Source organism: Pseudopodoces humilis, chromosome 4 (genome assembly GCF_049639895.1).
Source record: "Pseudopodoces humilis isolate 2021_Gansu_Grassland_sample_001 chromosome 4, ASM4963989v1, whole genome shotgun sequence".
Taxonomy (NCBI): domain Eukaryota; kingdom Metazoa; phylum Chordata; class Aves; order Passeriformes; family Paridae; genus Pseudopodoces; species Pseudopodoces humilis.
Genome location: NC_142203.1, coordinates 63,901,847 through 63,922,133, shown reverse-complemented (window position 1 = coordinate 63,922,133; position 20,287 = coordinate 63,901,847). Strand labels below are relative to the sequence as shown.

General features: G+C 37.3%; 1 protein-coding gene across 1 annotated transcript in view; it reads right to left on the bottom strand.

Annotated features, from left to right (window-relative positions):
* Window positions 1-731: 731 nt before the first annotated feature.
* Window positions 732-20,287, bottom strand: part of OXCT1 (3-oxoacid CoA-transferase 1) — an 85,119-nt gene continuing 65,563 nt past the window's right edge. Inside the window, exons 14-17 of the mRNA XM_005527956.3 lie at window positions 17,734-17,823; window positions 12,833-12,913; window positions 10,665-10,766; window positions 732-4,499 (exon numbers count right to left, since the gene is read on the bottom strand). Coding sequence (XP_005528013.1) covers window positions 4,464-4,499; window positions 10,665-10,766; window positions 12,833-12,913; window positions 17,734-17,823 — 309 coding nt within the window. The 3' untranslated portion in view covers window positions 732-4,463. The remainder of the gene's footprint in view (window positions 4,500-10,664; window positions 10,767-12,832; window positions 12,914-17,733; window positions 17,824-20,287) is intronic.

Below are 20,287 nucleotides of genomic sequence, written 5' to 3'. Positions count from 1 at the left end.
TATCTCTAGGGATTTGGCACTTACCTTGTAGCCCCCTTCACAGGGATGTTGGATTTTGACCACACATATACATTACTGAAGAGTTTCATTTCTGAGAAAAACACTGGGTATTTTTTAATGACTCTAAACATTTTTCTTCACATTTATCAACCTGCTTTCTGATGATACTGAAGAGAAAATGATTCTATGACACATTTATGAATGACCTTATGACAGGTATAGAAGGATGACCCCACTACACACAGACATTTTCATCCCTTTGCAATCATCTACTTTATCATTCAGTAGGTGGTTAATGGAATTTGTCTTCATGTGTCATCTAGTACAATTTTCAGAGTGCAGCCACACGCTAACATCGATGATTAACATCTCAAATGTGATCAGTTCTACAGCAGTTTTAATCAAAAGGTAAAAAATCCCTTCTCTAAGGACTACATATGCAGTCCATTATTTAACTTGATTGAAAAACAAGTCATTTCGAAAATGAATGTGATAATTATGTTTGAGATTGACCCAACAGAGACATCAGCGAGAAGAGAGAACATGTAGAATCCAGCTGTTAACTGATTTTTGAGCTTCATTATTTCTGTTTATCAAACCCATCCACATTCAGACAAGACCTTGAGTTTTTGCTGTGTGCTGAGGTGTGACATGCTGGTGTGAACACAAGCTAAACTTTCACTTCTCCCAAAAGCAGAACAGAACACCACAAAAAAATGGTAACAGACAAATTAATAGACAAAATTGGCCATTTCAAACCTTTATTTATTGTTTTGCAAATACATAGGAAGTACTTTGATGTTTAGTTTGCAGAGTTTACAGCACAGCTATGTTTTCTATGTTTTTTTTCTTTTTTCAGCGACAAAAAGTCAATAAAATATAAAGTGAAGTCCAATGTAATAATATAGTAGAATCATCATCTTCTTCAGGACAGAGTATCAGCTGTCCTTGTCTTGTGAAGTGCTGTCAAGCAGGGAATGATTTCAGTCCCAATAAACCTTCATCCCCACAATACTGACTTGCAACTACTGCTCAGAGTATACCTTACCTGTGAACGACACCTGTGTCCACAGAGAGGGAAATACTTAGGAGTGCTTTAATTTTTATTTTGCTTAACAAATGAATCTTAAAAGTGGATTCAAAGCTTGCTGCAATTAGCTTGTGCGGACTCATGACATTTTCATAACAATACCAATATTTTACCACAATCTTTTGTCCTCAAGGTAAAAAAAGTCACATGTGACATACATATCTTGTCTCCTGTTGCAACAGCATCATTGCTGTGTATGGAGAGAGCCTGTTCTCCTTTTATCCCCAATTTTCAGCACCATGGACTTGCTCTCTGGCATTAACACTGACACAAATAAGACACAGAACTCAAATGTACAGCACGTATGACAGTCTTCAAGTACTCTTCCACACTCTTGATCAAGTGTGATCCCCAAGTTGAAGAAAAACAAATAACCTCTTGCACAGACCTTAGCTTCTTTTTCCTCACAACATCCCTGTGAGGTAGGAAGAAAAACATCCCCTTTTCCAGCAACAGGAGACAAGGCAGAGAACACAGCTGTCATTCCACAAGGCAGTAAGTGGAGAACCAGAAAACTGGAAATCAGGAGTTCTTGGGTCCTAATTCTTTGATTCAGAAACCAAAGTGCTAAACTCCCAAACATTACCAGGTCATTAGCCTTTTTATAGCCACGTATTAATGACAACAATGGCTGCTGTGCGTGTACCAGCAAAGCAAAGCTCTATGGCAGAAGCAGTATACATCTGCTCCTACCCTCATACACTTCTCCTGTACTTCACAGATGTGTAAATGTTCACTGTAATTAACTAATCAGTCCTACAAGTAATGTAGCATAGGTAATTACAATAGATCAGCTTTTCATTTATGGATTTCTTTAAGACTTGCCCATCTATTTAAATGTTTGTGTTCTTTGGTCTTTTTGTTTTTGTGGGGTTTTTTCCCCTCTGGATAAGTTAACAGTAACTGCTTCCCCCTGTATAATAGTTTTTGTAATTCTCCCCTAAAACCATCATCCATTTTGGGTACTCTGTACAAGAGCTTTGAGTGAAGATGAACTAAATGCTTTCAGGGATTACACCCATCCCCTCAGAGTAGCTCTTCACCCATCTCTGGCCCTGAAGGCAAAGACAGGCACATTTTGCTGTGTACAGCAGCACAAGGGTCAGAATTGCCACTGAAGTTTCTTCATGGATTAGGGAAGAGGCCTCTGGGCCACTCTATTCAAAAATGAAACTGTTTACAGTGAGCTAAAATAGTCAGGTTTTATTATATATAGATTTTTAATCTTCAAAACCTCTGTATGCAGAACTTGAGTCTGCTTTCACAGCAAAATAAATGGTCAAACTTGTACGGAATGAGTGAGTAACACAGGGACTACATCTAAATAGCCTAAATAGAGAAAACATGTGAAAATTAACATGCTGTGTTAAGATATCCTGGAGCACTACAATAAATGCAGTTTCAAGTCTTTGATGCAAATTACATATCAATCAAATCACCTGTATATGTTAATCATGAAATTAGCACTGGTCTTTCAGTGTACAACACATTTCTTTCCCACAGCACCAGGTCTTGACTATAGATTCAGGCTACACAATGGCCTACCACCCACTACCAGCCACGAGTTCAAGTCACAGCTTAGTACTATGGGAATACTTTTGTACTGGCATAATGGTGTTTACAAAGGCATTTTGTTTATTTCTTTCTAGGATGAAGGGTAGCCTGTTATGATACTGACAAGAGATTATCAAATAATAGGGTAAGTGCAACCATACAATGTAATACCTCCAATCAAAGCAGTTTTACTGCTGTAAAACCCATGTGTGGATCAAGTCAAATTTTGTAACTGTTCCATGAAAGAGAAGCATTTAGTGTTTTAGAATGGAAAAATGCTGTACAAAGGCTAGTACAAGAGCTAAATATTGCACAAGTTTTCTGTCTGGTTGCCCAAGAAATATGTCACAATCATTCCACAACACACATTGACTAGGGTGAATCCCTTATTCACTTAGTATTAGAATGCCTTTCTATGTCATGTGCTTAACATGTTTATTACATGTATGATAGGCATTTTGTAAATGTTTCCTTGTGCATCTACATTTTACTTGTTTTTCAGTAACTTAATATGCTCCAGTCCTGATGTCACACATTATGTCAGGAATTATTTTAACTGAAGTGTTTTACATGCTCCTATTTATACAAATGAAAGAAATGACAGAAACCATTATATTGCAGAGAACACTGTATTTTAGTAAATGTCGATTTCCAGTCAATTCGTGCTCTGTATAATAAAGACATATTGTACTGATTTGGTATGTGAGATCCAAAGCTGTCATACTATCTGTTTGCAAAAGTAACAAACTATAAAAATGATTTTGTAATTAACAGGGAAAAGAAGGCCTTCATCAAAATTACTCTGAGATAATGTCGTTTTGCTTTGATTGTCTCAAGTTATAATGAAATTGCATTCCAAACTGTTTAGATTTTGCTGGTGCCTTGACTGACAAGTGGTGCATATTGCTTTTACCCTTAACCATCTGTATTCCCTTCAGAAGAATCTTCAAAGTGTCCACAACCTTCTCTTCTCCTGCTTCTCTGTGAGACACTGGAAGGACAGACCTGACTCCAGAAACAATATTCATTTGGGAGTTGGGGAGGAGCATTACATCTGGAGAATAAGAGCAGTTCACATGGGAAATTGTGCAGCTACCAGTTGTCTGCATGAGGACAGACACTTTTTCATCTTCCTCCTTCACACTAGCCCCATTCTAGCTTGTATGACTGAAATATGAAGGGTCATAGTTGTACCTTGGGAGGTGTAGGCCTCTCAGTACCAACAGCCACACAGTGTGGAAACAGCAGATATATTTAGGTCCCAATTATTTCCACTGGTTTAAACAATTTTGTTACAGACCGATGAAAAGGTTCAGGAAAAGGAACATCCATATTCCAAATATCTCTCTACAGGATACATATATTTGTTATAGATCACTCCAGAAAACAAAAACCCACACCTTTACAGGAGAATGGACATGATAAGCGCTGCAGTTCCAGAGCAATAGATATCAGGAAACACAGAGGCAATCATAAGTTTTACATGTTTTTTTCTAATTCTATGTAAAAATACCTAGTATTTGGCAGAGACACTACAAGGCATTTTTTTTTCTTTTTTACAATGACCATTAACATTTTACTATAATATGATTCAAAACTTAGAGAATATATTCACCAACCCAATAAAGTTGCTAATGTTATGAAAGCAGAATACAATTAGGCTTATAGTCACAGCCTGAGTTTAACTATCTGGAAACTACTTAGAGAGCCCTTAAAAAATAAGAAAAGGAAAAAAAAAGTAAAATTGCAAGACAGTCATCAATTTCTTCCATTTGGAAACAAGCCTTCTTAGGAATTAAGCCCAGTCTGTAATTCGCATTTAAATCTGCCTCATTGGTATTAGTTTCGGTGAAACCTAGCAAAAAGGAGGGGAAAAAACCAACAACAGTTGTCATACAGATAAAGATCTAGCAGTCCAACCCACCATTCACTCCCACCTGTATCAGCTATGTACCACTGAAGACTAGACACTAAACTTATCTAACCTGCCATATTTGCAGTATGTCAGAGATAAACACTATCACAATTAAATTTTCTGATGCAAGAATAACAGATATGTGTGGTGCTAGTATCCAGACTCCCAATTTCATTTATTTTGAGATAGGTTATTGGTGTAAGAATGCAAGCACACTAAAGTTGGGCAAAGGAACCTGTACTTGCACCCTGCACAGTCTTCTGTACAGAAACAGTCAACTGAGTTTTAGAACATGCATATTAGCAGGGGATATGCAAAGGTATACATATACAATAAACACTCTGAAACTACTGTATGTGGATACATTTGATAGGATTATTTGTTTGATGATATCATACAATATCAAATTTATATTTCCTTTTTTTAAATGCCTTTCTTCCATTCACACTCAATTTTATCTGTTTAATGATTATATAGTTAATGAATTCCAATTTTGATTTTTTTGAAAAAACTTTGCATTTTCTCATTTCCATTTATTTTTTTATAAGGATGCATTTATGTATTCTATTGTTTTAATTCATTTACTCACAAAATTAAGTAAGTGATATTATAAGGTGTACAGCAGACAAAAAATGAAACACAGTAAGCCTAAATGGGAAGGTAGATGAGGGAAGAAGGTGTAAATAGGAACAATACAGAGAAGACTTTATAGACCAGCAGTAGTTAACATTTGCTTGAACTCTCACTCCAGGTCTACACAAAACCCCTGAAGAACAGGTCTCCACAGAAGATCCAAGCCTCTTTAATTACATCCTGTTCCCAGCCCAGTGCCCCAGATCAGTAATAACTCATGTGATCTTACTTTTTCAGAATGAAAAACAGTTCTGTGGCTAATCTGGCTCCTAGTTGATTAATATGCCCCACAGAAGCATCACCTACTGCATCTTCCTGCCTCCATAACCCATCTTTTTCAGTTAATAGTACTAAAGAAGCTATTAATGAAAGAGCTTTATACAAGCACCTTTTCAAGCATTAATGCCTTTCTTTTAGAGGTACAGGGCTGTATTTTCTGTACCACTTAGATTTCTACCTGATCTTTCCTCCAGCCGCTATCTATCATCATTTACAACCTTATGAGAATAGCCACAGAGGAAAACTTAGTTCATGAAGAATGTGTTTACTGTATCAAATGGTAATGAAACATTTTCAGTGGATGGCAACAATTCATTGATTTTTTTTTCAAAGTTGTGTGTGAACTAGAATAATAAATACATTATTTATCAGCATTCCTGGATTAGTTCCAGAAATGTTTCAACATTTCAAAGTCCATGTTACTATGTGCCTCACTTTATTTGGGCTTATTTCTGCCACAGCCAGGGATGGTTCCATTGAAATAAAGCTAAACACTGGAGGATGAAGATAGAAGCTCTAAAATTTGTACTCTGCAAACAACAACAAAGGCAATTATTGGAGAAATTTCTATTTTTTCTGATGTTGTAGATTTCATTACCATCAAAACCTCAAGCATTTTACATTTGATGAGCATATTACATTAAATGTGGTGTCTGCACATCTGATGCTAACAACTGTCATTTGTGTGTACCACTATCCACTTCAGACGGGTCTGATGCCCAAGAGTCTGATGTGCCATAATGTCTGCTCAAGATAATGGAGGTGGTGAGAGCCCAGCACCACACAGAACTGGACCCAAACACAACTTTTGCTCTAACTAAAATGAGATTAAATAAGCAGAAAAATGCCAATGTAACAAAATGGCTTGTGCTTGGAAAACAAGGAGTAATCAAGTCTGAAATACAGAAAGCATTTCAGGACTCCCTGAGTCCACTGCTTTAAATCCCACTAGAGACAGTCAATCGAGTATCACCCTGTGCTAAGAGCACAGCATTAAGTAAAGGCTGAAAGGGCTTAATGCAAACTGTATTCACAGTGCAGAGCTTCAGAGTTGCTACTTTCTTAATGGTACCTCCTAAGCAACATATCCTTGAAATAATTTCACTTACAGGAAGAACACATTGGAAGCTTCAAATACTTTGCTAATGCTAGATAGGTAATGTCTAAATTTAGCTAATGCTCTGGGAGGACCTTGCCTTTGCAGTCCAGTACATGGCCTCTCAACTGGTAAGAAGGCACCTGGGCTCTGGGGATTGCTGCAGTTCAAGCTTGTTGAATCTCTGATTCCCAACCCAAAGTACCCTTTTCAGCTACACAAACAGCCCTGTGCTTATTTCATTGAATATCTATGAACTGAGCATTCTTTAAGGTTCTGATTCTGAATAAGGCTGAATCCTGGTAAGTTCCATTGACCTTAACAAGTAAGCAACAGCAAGTTACTGTTCAACAATTTAAAATGAGCCCCTAAAAAAAAAAAAGAAATAAAATAAAATGCGTATTTGTTAAATTAATAAAACTTGCTTATCTCTTATTAACACCTACTTTTTCATTTCAGAGAAATGCAAACCCCAACTCAAACATCAAATATATATATATATATATATATTATATAAAAATCTCTTCTTACAGGTTTTTGGAGCAGGGGTTATTGATCAGGAAAAAAATCCCACAAACCTCCATTTAAAAATCAACTCAATCTTGCAACAGCCTCAAAAGAAAATGTTCCTCAAAGGAAAATATATTTCCAGAAAATAAAATCTATATTCTGTATCATTTTGAACTCAGTGGTTGAACTTGGACAGACAATTCCTTATTAAACATACATTAGCCTTGGCAGATGTTTTTTCTATACTCCATGTTATCTTTGAAGAACATTTTGAAAAAAACAAGATTTAAGATTAAGGGGAAAAAAAGATTGTGGTGGGGATTTGTGACTTATCCTGATTATTTTTATAATTAAATACATCTGCAAAAGTATGTTCTGTCATGGTCTCATCAATGGTAAAAGGCAGTACAAGTCCAAACAGATTGCCTGCCAAGGTGATCTACATGCTAGGCTACAGCAAATCTTATTTAGGCATGCAAGATAAGCCAACATTTTGTCTTCACAGCACAGTAAAATTGAGGGCGGATTGTTTATTTTTTAAATTATGCCAGTCTATAATGAAGATTGTTGACTCTAAATCATGTTTCTTTTGACATTTTGTTTTGCAAATGTTCTTTGGGAGATGTTTTTCCAAGTAAGTAAGCAGGCTGTGAAATGGAATTGTATAGTCAAACGTGTCTCAAATATGGCCAAATAGAGCATGAAGTTCTCCTCTCCAAACAGGAGTAGTCTACATGGGGTGAGGCAGTTACATACAAAGATACAGCCATCTCTGAGAATCTCATTTTTAGTGAACTTAGAGAGACATCTGTTTTATTTCAGATCATACACTGTATCTACCGGGAAAAAAGCCACTAGAAAAAGGGGTCAGCTCATCATTTTCCCCTGATTAGTTCTGAGTTAAACTGGAAAAATATATGATCCTGATTTTACAGTGGCAATACAATATCACTAAAGCTCCTGTCACCAATATAAATAAACCCAAGATGTCTCATTCAGTGAACATAAATAATCACAAGCACAACTGTTACTCTTGCAAGAAAGCCTGAGGCAGAGTTTTGAAATGTGAAAAGAAAGGACCAAGAATGCTGCAGCCTAAATAACCGCCTATCACTATGCTCAAATCCCTATTTTTTGAAATTCAAAACTAAGCAAAGAACCTGTAGTTGTTTGCTATATATGAAATTCAGGCCACCAAGGGTCCAATATTACATAACAGCAACCCAGCCTTGTTGTCAAAGATTTCAACAGAAGATCTGGTAACAATTTCAGTGACAGCAGGACTGGGACACCATGGTCTGGAAGCACTCTTTACAGGATGAGTGGGGGAAAAAGAAAGAAAAAAATAGTGAGCTTCCATGCCAGAGGTTTAATAAACAAATAACTGAGGTTCATGTCATGCTTTCAATCTGCAGTGCTGTAGGGACTGTGGGCACTCTTGTAAGGAGCCATCAGTATATCATCCTGACACCTGCATGTGCTCTGGCACAGGTACATGCTTTGCAAACAAGCATTGCTGTGCAAGCATTTATGCAAGCCACTGCTTTCAAGGTAAGTACATGAAAATGCATAAACCAAGAAGCATCTACGTTTTTCATGCCCACAGCTCGTGATTTCATGCATGACTGCAGCAGCTGAACAAAGCAGACTGTGCTGGAGTTTGCTTTCTGAAGAACTAGGAAATGGTGCCTGTGAAGGGTCCCTTCCTGATCCTAGAGCAACATATCCCAGGGAGCCAGACAGCGCATTGTTCCAATACCTATCATCAACTCCCAACTGCAGGCTACACTAAAGATTTGAAGTTTATAGCACTCCTTTGTAACATTTCCAGGAAAGCACAGAGGAACAGTGGGTGGTGTTAATCTTTTCTTTGGACCTAATTGTCTTGCCCTATCATACCTGCTGCAAAGCCTAATCTCATAGCCTATCATTTTAACCTTATCACTTCTTTCTCTGAATTTTTTGTTTGCTTCTGCTTTCACTGCCTTGAGCATAGGCAGTTGGCCTTTACTTCGGGAAACACTACTTAACTGAATAGGTATCTCTTGTTCATCTCACCCAAAAAACCCCCAGATCCTTTCAAACAGGCAGGTTTGGAATGAGTAAAGAGTGTTTTCATTGTCTTCTGAAAACAGCAGTCCTTTCCTGTAGATTATATCTATTTAAATGGTTACTAAAGATTGCACTTTCAAATTCATCAGGACGTTACTCCCCAAATTAAATCCAAAAGAACAAAACAAAGTGACTGCAATAGATATAAACCTAAAAGGTAAATTTTTATGTTTTACTTCTGGATGCTAGCTGCTTGACAGGCAGATCAGCCTAAGAAAAACTAGTCCTGACATTATCAAAGTTCTAAAAAATTGGTAATTTTTTACTAGATCAAAGTCAGAAGCTGAATGAATCATTTCATTTTCATGCAGAACTGCTGTATGTGGAAGGTTGCTTCCACTTTAAATTGAAAAATAATAATGACTTCCCTAAGTTAGGTTCAACAAAGTGATTCTGTAGCAGCTTCCAGCACTCTCTAGTTGCAGGCCACTAGTCTTTAATCCAGCATCTTTTTCTTAGATAATTAAAGGTACTTTCAGCAGTGAACAGACCTTTATTTAAGGAGAAACATACACAATCATATATCGTTATCAGAAATGGTCTCTTATGGAGAGGAAATATATGAGATTTCACAGGTTTATTGCTTAGAAAGTTTTCTTACTACCAAAAATATGCTCAAAGCCTTAATAAAAAACCCTTGCACATACTAAATGCTCTGCAGTCTGTCAATTAGGTGCCATAGCCATGCAATGAAACTCTGCAAAAAGGAGTATTTTACTTCATTACTAAATATACCAGAACTATTTCTGCACCACAATTTGTACACTGTCATACTTGCTGCCCTTGCCAAAGGAGGCTTGAACTGCTTCAATCTTTTCTGAAGATTTTGAAATGTTGATGTAGGGACAGGCCAAGAAGAAACTATATTATCAACTGTGCAATCAGTTACACTCTAGAGTGCTAGAGCTTTCCATTAGTAAGGCAGTTTTGTGTTTGCACTGCATGAGACTTAAGAATGAATGTGAATGTCAAAAGGCAGGGACTTTCTGGATTAATGCAGAGCATAAGTTTCATTTGTACAAGGCAGTCTTACAGCAGTGGTTCATGGGTACTACCAACACAGAGGGGACAACTGTAGTCACTCCTGTCAAGAAGACTCATAACTCCACCTAAAGATAGCATGGAAACTTAGCTACAGACAATTAGGTAAACTAACTTATACAGTGAGAAAATAAATATTTATCCATCTCTCAGAAATTAATCAGCTCCCATCTTCAAAGCATAGAAGTTTCCCTCCTGCTTGTCTTTTTACTCTTAGTTATTTCTCCATCTCTCCTGTTTTTCCAAGCTTCTGATGTTTCTGACATCATCACATTATATTAGCCCCACATTATCTTTCATTGTAAAAACCAAAGGTAATCTATTCAGTCCTCACCTATAAATACGAAACTACAACTACAAACCTTCATATGATAAGTATTTGTGGAGAATGTTTGTTCTGACTCAAAACTGTACTGGTTTGTAAAATTACTTACTGTAAAGTCACAGCCAGTGCTTTTCTTGATATCATCTACTGTCAGCCCTTCCCAGATTTCTATGAGGGTCAATCCCTTCTTCTTGTCCACATCAAACACTGCCTATTAAGTTCAAAAAGCACAAAATTATTTTTTATTATTTAAAGAGAAAATGAGGATGTAAATGCTGTAACACTGTACAAAATGATGTGCTGAAGTAGATAGTACTCCTTCAGTAACATAAGATGCCACTTTTCACTTTCATGACTGACCAGTAAAGACTTCTGCTACATTTATTTGTACCAAGAAAGAGAATCTAGAATGTGTTAGAATATCTAGAATTTATTATGTGTTAGTTTTGTGGGGACAAAGTACAACTGTTGATCACTGCAGCAAATGAGGACCATGCCTGCTGTGCCAATCTGGTGAGAATGGGAGGTTCAAAGGAAAGCGCTGAGATGTTCTTTGCTGCAAGACAATGTGTCTTGCAAGACATTGAAGAACCGAGAAACCACAAAATAAACAGGGGAGGAGAATGTCTCCCTCATTTTTTAATTTCATTTCATGGCCAGCAGAGAGATCATCTTTGGCTGACTATACGTTTCTCCAACAGCTATTGCATACCTAATGCAAATGCTAGAATTTTTAGAAGCTAGCAGTGAAAGACAAGATTCCCTGCAGTATTTTTAAAAGAAAGAGAGGAATAGTCTGAAGGAGCAAAGGCTATTCTGTCTGATGTCTTCATAAGATATGCACTCCACCTCTGAGACTTACAAGTACATCGAATAAAAATACCTGTAAAACAATATGCACTTAAATAGTGTCTACCAGAGGGAGATACACAGGTTGCAAGCTAGTTGCTAGGGAAACCATAAGGTCTAAAGTAATTTTCCCTAAAAATAAAAGTTTAGTAGCAAAAGACTGGCAAAAGCTCAAACTTGAAATGAAAGTGAAGTCCTAAGATTATCACAGAAGTGTCCTGAAGTCTGCTTGTACTCTGGGCGCATGAAACTGCTTTTTATGAGGCTGGAAAAGGAAAACTTCTTTAAGTCTTAAAAGAGAAGCTGGGCATAAATAACATTCCAGGATGCTAGTGTGGAAATAGAATTTGCAACACTATGTTGTTGCACATTTGTATCATTTCCTAATAAAGGCACAAGATTTGGTAATTGATGAATATTAGAGACATTTCTACTTGTTTGTTTTCTATTAGTCCTTGCTCCCTCTCATGTTCTTTGTACCTTACATTTGTATGTGGTCAGTTGGTAGAAGACTAATTAAAAAAATTCCATACTTAAAAACAAATATCATATTTTAACATATTATTTCCACATTTTGACATATTTTCCCTTACTTTGTCAAGAAAAATAATTTAAAATTAGCAATATCACACCATGAGAAAGCAAATTCTTCATCAGCACTTTAATGCATTCTACTTGGCATGATAGATGGCTCACAGAGGGACTACTCTATGTCCTGGAAAAAGTAAACACCAAAAAAAAAAGGAGTATGATTACAGCAAAAACCCTTAAGTCACTTATTCTTTGCTGAAAAAATTCACTGATGTACTTTGAGCAGCAGCAGTATAACTGCTCGTGTGTACTTCCACTGGAGAATAAATTGCTTCACAAATGGAATCAAGTGAGGACAAGAGAACTAAAGCTCTCCTACAGCCATAGATTTCTCTGAAACAGTGTGTAATATACATGAAAGAAGATGCCAATTGTGTGCTCACATATGTGTGCTCTGCTGAAAAAAAAACCAACCAAACAAACAAAACAGAAGGACAAAAACAAACAAAAAAACCCCTAGCAAAACCAAACAATGCCCCTTCGCCTCCCTAGCTGTGATTAAAGCCATATTTGAAAATCTACAAGTCAAAGCAAATTTTCAGAAATACTTTGGGTGAAAAGCATTCCTGAAAATAAAGGAAAATCACACTTTTCATGCCTGTTATATATGGCATCTTTGTTCTGAAGGCATCTAAGGGTACAGTTCAGTATGCTAGATGTCAAAACTTTTAAAGGGAAAGTATGAGCTCCAAGACCTCTGGACCTGAGCTTCAAGGCCATATTATCCTTTTGGTGGCAATAGATACTGAACATATTCTTCACTTTTGCTAAGCTTTGCTACTGTTATTAAGGATAGAGGAAGAAATTATTAACAAGGAATCAAGAAAAGCACTTTACCTTTTCTGTAATGATGCGGTCAACACATTGTTTTCCAGTAAGTGGTAAACTGCATTTTTCCAAGATTTTATGGACATTGCCCTGTGTTTTACAATATAAAAATATTAGTTTTTAAAAAATTCAAATATATTTATGAAAATCACAGCTGTAGCCATTCAGTGTTATTTAAACATTCAATGTGCTCAGGACACTCTTCAAACTCACTTCTTTGGCTGACTGGTAAGACTCTTACTGTGCCACTGAGTGGACTCCTGAGTTTAGAAGTCCTGCACAATACTGCTTAATAATCTGCCCTTCCTGCTACAATGTGAGGACAAGAGAAACATGGAACCTCACTGATGACACATGAAGGACAACAATTAGGGAACAACATTACGGGCAACGTATTTTCCTATCTCATCCTTTATCACAAACAGTATGTGCACATCAGCCACACACAGAGGAACTTCAAATCCCCAGAGTTCAGGTGCACAGTCACTCTCTCAAAACAGTAAATCCAGTTTATTTACCCATATTGTCTCTGGGAAAGTCCTTGTCTTTTTTTCCTTTCTTTTTCTTCATTTTGTAAAAATAATAGCTCAAAAATGGCTCTAGATTATACTAAGTTAATGTAGGCTGCAAGAATTCTGAATAGATATAAGGCAGATGGATCATTACTTTTTTTTGGTCAGTATCTGTAAGTGTTTTACAGAAATAGCATTAAGTGCACACTTCTACTGTTACCCCATGCTTTTATTATTCTGTCTAATTATCAATTTTCAGTTACGCATTTCAAAACTCTCAGAGTATAACATGTCTCATTTCACTATTTAGAATCATCAGTTTACCTTCAGGCTTAATCAGGGGCCATCTTATAGCCAGTTTGACTCCTGAGTGATAACACAATGAGCAATCCTGGAGATTTTGAATTTATCTTTTTCTGTGAGGAACTATTTCTTCATTCTAGTTACTTTGAATTGATCTACTTATATCCTGTTCATCTTGAGAACATCCTTGTGCAATTTGCCTGAGCCAAGATTAATCTGTGCTATTTGTAATATCTTCAGTAACATATTGGATACACTTTTCAGTCCTGTGAAATGAAGTGTCTCTTCGTGGTACCTAATTGAGGTTGAAACGTATGGATTTAACAGAGGTGACAGCCTGACTGGCTCCTGTGACCCTGAGAACTGATACATTTGAGCTTCTTAACACTTGAGCTGAAGATTATTGTATTACCAGCTAGCCTTAAAGTTGAAATGCATTTCCTGATCTTTTCAAAGGTTGGACTCAATGGTCTTAGAGGCCTTTTTCAACCTAAATGTTTCTGTGACTTTTGAAAGATATCCATCGGGGCACTGTAAGAAGAGGAATTTAAATGGAGCTGCATGTTTTTTACCATCTGAATTTATTCAGATTTATTCAGGATTTGTTCAGAAAAAGGAAAAGACTATTGTGTGGATACATAAAACCTTAGGTGTTCCAGTCTGCTTTAAATAAAAACTCCTGTTGTTGAAGAACAAAAATGTCCTTAGTCTTCCACAACACTTTAAAATCAGAACTTTTCACAGTATGAGAAAGGAGTTTTCAATTCAGAGCTCCATGTTTCAGTCATATCCAAATCAAGTGCTTAAAACCAGTCTCCATTCTGTTTTTCTGAACAGTGTAGACAACTCATTTCACAACAATAACCAGACAATTGTTCCCAAATGGAACAATTACCAGCCCTTTACTGTGTTTTGCAAAACATGTCAGTGGTGGTATGGGGGTAAGAACTTGACTTCTAATTCTCTCAGGCAGTACTTAGCAAATTAGACACAAATGCACAGGGACTGTTTAGATGTTAAATAACAAGCTTATATTCTATTATTCTTTTCTTCATACCTATGAAAGAAGAGGCAATTTAGCAAAAAATACATTAAGAAAAACTACTGAATTTGATGTAAGGTCCATTTGCCAAGTGTCTTTCAGTGGCCTAAACATATAGAGTAAAAATTGAAATATTCTTCTGCAGATATGCCCCCTTGGTTCCTGATATGCTATAATGCACAGATTTTCTGAGGCAGAGACTGCTTCCAGGCAGAGGTATTTAATTTGTCATTGATGAACTCATCCTCATAAAATAGTTTAGTTCCTTCTATATAGACTTAATTCCTTGAGATTTTTGCATCATTCTGCTATCATCCACAACTTCATTAGCTGGCTGTGGAAAGTGTTCTTGTTCCAACTCCTCAGTCAGTTATCCCTACTTCATTCATGAGGCAGTGGCAATTCTGTATCCACCTTCTCCATTCCCTCATCATTTTGTGTACTTGTCTGTTACCCTTCCTCAAAAGCAGTTCTTAAACTGAAAATTCTTCTATAAACCTGATTTCATGTTTTCTCATATATCTTCTGTACATCTTGGTTTTCATTACATGTAAAGACTTAAGTAATTTAAAATGTAATTAACTTGGGACTGAGCACATTTGTTTATATTTGTAACATACTTCATATCAGAGTTTTAATAGAGCAGAATTCCTTGAGTATTTATTTGAGTGGTAAAACAGCTACTAGTTCCACCATCATAATTTAGTGTAAATTATATTCTGCCTGTGCTGCAAGGACTCAGCCTATTTCTATGTTAAAAAACTGCAACATATGTACTGAAAGAAGGGCTATTAAACTCTTAGAAAATTTACTTTAATGTTTCACCAGCCATTCCTATTATTAAAAGAAAACAAGCAACCAAACTTGAAAAGGATTAGAAGATCCTTCACAAGATCATAAATCATACAAAACTAGCACAAGAACTACCACTTGCAGCACCTCTTGAACATGTTCGTTGAAGGCATTGCCCATACCCTATGTCTTCCACTGTATTTCCATTCATCAAATCTTGACTGCTGTTGATTTACAAGAAATTTTCATGTCTGATGGTAGATCTCCTGTTTATTCGGAGAATAAGATTACAGAAACTTCCCTTTACTAAAGAGCCAGCAAACACAAGAGACTGTCTCAGTACGTGCAGCCTTGCTCTTTCACTCAATAACACACTGGACTTCGAGCAGGATGAAGGATTGCTCCTCTGATCAGACATTCAGATGCAGTAAGTTTTCAATAAAATACGCGGTGTAAAGAATTGAAAAGCCATGAATAGAAAATCAGCTCTGGAAGATATAGTCATGCCCAGCAAAAGGCTTCTCACTTTCAGAAGTGGCCTCATGGGTGCTATATTTACTTGGCTATTTAAAAACAAAATAAAGGAAGAGCACCTGAAAACTCTAACAGCATTTTTGATCTCTAAGCACTAGATTTCTACATGACATCATCTTCACATCTGACCAAGCAAGAAGCATTGCTACGAAGACCCCAGAAAAAAGCCTAGGTAAGAGGAAAAGGTGCCATTTTAAAAGAAGAATAAAATAAAAATATTGCATATTGTTAATTTGGCAGTGCCTTCATACAAAACCAGAAGAAATAATTAATGAAAATCTGTAACTGGCTCTCCAGAAGTGCATGTCAGGCACACCATGCACAAAAGTACCCAAAGTAGGTAAACATATGCCAAAATAAATAATTCTCTACCTGACCAGTTCAAAACAGTGAACCTATCTCTGTCTTCGTTCTTTTCCTGTTTCAGTACTCCTACAGACAAAACAAAAACTACCCAGCAAACAATTTCCAAACACTGTTTTGGAAAAATATTTTAGCAATAGTAGTTTTATAAGAAAAACTGGTTTGAATAATTATATTGTGTGTGGACTCTAAGCCTCAACCTAACTCCACAATAAGTGGACATTTAGCACAAATATTTATTCAGATCACATTAATACCTGAAGTATATGTCTGAGCAAACGGATAACTCCCTATGTTCCTACAGTTTTTGGAGGACTGTGTGATAGTGATGCAAATCATGAAGATTCCTAGAGAATTCATTTTATACTTTCATTTATTTATGCATATGAATATGAAAACTGTCATGTTAAACTCAGCCCTGCTACTCAAAATGTGCCCCTTCAGATCACAGTTTAGTATAAATTGTGAAACTACTATCTTTTTCAATATATATTTGTTTTTATTTTCAAGTGAAAATTAATTCTTCAAATTAAAATCAAAATTAAATTAATTAAATCATTAAAAAAACACACAACTGTTAATAGATTTACTCTCATATTTACATATTTACTATAGTTTACCATGCAAATTCTGACAAGAGATATTACTTCGAAGAATACAAAATTAATTATTGTTGCAGACATAATAAATTTGGAATAATAGAAACACGAAAGTTAAACAAAAAGTAAATTTTTAAACATTCAGGATAGAGATTTTTGTCCTTCAGTACATTTTTTTCTCCTGTGCTAGAAGTTTCAAATGAAAAGCTTCCTGTGATATTTTGGGTGAATTTCTATCTAGAGCATATACCTATATCACTGCCCCCACAAAGTCGTCTCTAGATTAACCACTCACACATTATGATGTAAGGAAGCCTGCATCTCATCATGCCAAAAAATATATTCTATTAAGCTGTCAGTACCAATTTGACTGGCAACTTCAAAGCTAAATATCTTTCCATCATAACAAGTACTTAACCATGAGAAAGCATATTTTTCAAATTATTCTGAGGCAAAGAGTAGAGTAGCATCTACTATGGCTTTGGCAATGGCCACCCCCATCAAATTTGCATGGAATAGCTACAAAAATGTGTGCAGCTTTTAAACATGAAGTGAATGTTTCATTTTTTTTCCCATGGTGAATGATCCACTTACAAGAGGAAAGGAACCATATTAACCTAGCCTCCAGTTGCATCACCATAATAACTAACAGCAAAGCTGTCCAATCCTCACAAAGTAGCAGAATAAATATTCCTTTTTTCCCTGTTATCCTTTGTCTTTTGTGCAGTGCAAAACATGATTTAGAAAGAAGTGGAAGAGCCTTACCTTTGCTGAGTGCTCCATGGTGACAACCACTTTGGTTTGTGCACTGGATACCAGGTCCATGGCACCCCCCATTCCTTTCACCATCTTACCCTACAATGAAATTTTTTATGGAAATATAATATTTATTATTATTATTATTATTGTTATTACTATTATTATTGCTATAAATAATTTAAAATATAATACTGTGGCTGCAAGCGACAGCACTAGATAACCAACTTTTCCTGTTTTGAAAACTCACCTATTTCATGACCACAGTATTCAAACACGAACAGAATGAAAAGAGCTGTCTCATTCTTGGCTCTATATGATGCAAACAGGAGAAGAGTGATGAGTAGAATGAGGATAGCCACTGCCACAGCTGTTACCCTGGGGTGTAACTGAAATCTTAGTAGTATCATTGGCTTAGTGGAAGCACTGACACTGAGGAGCAATGAATTTAGTTCCAATGATTTGGTCCCTTGAAAAGCAAAGTGTACATCTTCCTGTTGATGGAAATGTCACTGCTTCCTCAAAAGAAATCTCTACTTATGAAATTCAGCAACAAGAACATCTGAACACTGTATAATCCACCTGACAGTTTAGAAAGTCTCTTTTATCACTTTATCAGCATAAACCAATTGTTTTTGTTCTATCCCAGATGTCTGCAGAGGTCATTTCAGAGTATGGGCAAATATATAAATATGGCTCAGTATTCACTTCTGTTTGTCCCTCAAAACAAGCAATGCTTTCAACCTCTGGACTCATTCTTCTCTTAAAGTGTGTTACAATTGAAGATGTTATCAAAGCAGGTGTCTTGTGGCTTGGTGTTCAGCTACCTCTATTTTTACTTTCCGTAGTGCTATGGCATTCAATCCTGCCTGCTTCCATTACCTTAAACTGGATGCCTCTGATCTTGGAAGATAAAGAGGTCCAGACATGACACACTACTGACAGGTAGTTCTGTGAGTATTAGCAGAGCAATCATTTTCGAACAAGCACTGGACTCCAATAACCAAAGATGGCAACAGCCTCACATACCAATCCAGAGTTGCCAAGAAGGAAAGAAAGCAGAGTGGAAGAGAGGTTAGTAGGAAGCATGATACAAGGAGGGTAACGAGGATGGTGTAGGGCCTCCTCCTCCTTGAGGAGAGGCCATATGAGGAGTGGCTGAGATCAGGTCAGCCTGGAGAATAGGAGAGGAGACCTTATTGTAGTTACAACTTCCTCTGTAGGGGAAGAGGAGGGGCAGGCACAGATCTCTTCTCTGGGGTGACAAGTGACAGGACCCAAGAAAATGGCCTGAAGTTGTGCCAGGGAGGTTTAGGTTGGCTATCAGAAAAGGGTTTTTCACCCAGAAGGTGGTTTTCACCCAGGGCACTGGGACAGACTCCCAAGGAAGCAGTCACAGCACCAGCTTGAAAGAGCTCAAGAAGATTTTGGACAATGCTCCAGGCACGTGGTGTGACTCCTGGGCATGGTGCTGCACAGGGCCAGGAGTTAGATTTTGATGATCCTTGTGAGTCCCTCAGAATATTCTGATTCTGTGATTCTGTCAATTTTACAGATTCAAATAAATTAATTTCTGCTTCACATGGCTTGCACTCACCTTTGAGTGGTTATGTGGACAGTAATACATTTACCATTACAGATATAAAACCTAAAAGTTTATGTTTAAATTCCTGGAAAACTTCCTAGTACAAAGCTTTTCTCTTGTGCTTCCTTTTATCAGCTATGTGATTCAATACTTTACAAAGTATCAGTACCTATGGTCCATGACAAAAATCATATGGAAGAGACTTATCTCATTAAACTGCCAGGCCAGCTACTTGTTAAGTCTCTAGATCATTATGGTCTCTTATGTAATGAAGGCAGTTATATTGGTTTGGCATGGCCTGGTTTTTGGTAGCAGGGAGACCATAAAGATGCTTCCAGTGAGAAGCTGCTGGAAGCTTCCACCATGTCCAGTAGAGTCAAATCCTGATGGTTCTGAAGAAGGACATGCTGCTGGACAAAGCTGGGCCAATGAGAGAGGTTGGTAACACCTCTGTGATGGCATTTAAGAAAATCAAAACAAAGGCACAAGGTTTCAGCTTCTAGTCAGAGAGGAGGAGGAGATGAGAACATGTGAGGAAAACAACATGGAGACACCAAGGTCAATGAAGAAGGAAGGGCAAGAGGTGCTCCATGCCCTGGAGCTGAGATTCCTCTGCAGCCATGGTGAGACCATGGTGAAGCAGCTGTGCCCCTGCAGTCTCTGGGGATCCAAGGGGAATGCAGAGATCCATCTGCAGCCCATGGCAAACCATGGGGGATGCAGAGATCCACCCACAGCCCATGGGGAACCACAGGGGATGCAGAGATCCACCCACAGCCTGTGGGGAACCATGGGAGATGCAGAGATTCACCTGCAGCCCATGGGGATCCATGGAGTTGCAGAGATCCATCCACAGCCCTGGGGGAGGTGCCCACACTGGAGCAGGTGGATGCCTGGAGGAGGCTGTGATCCAGTGGAACACCCAGTGGAAGACCCAGTGGGAAGACCCAGCCTGTCTGTGGAAGACTGCACCCCATG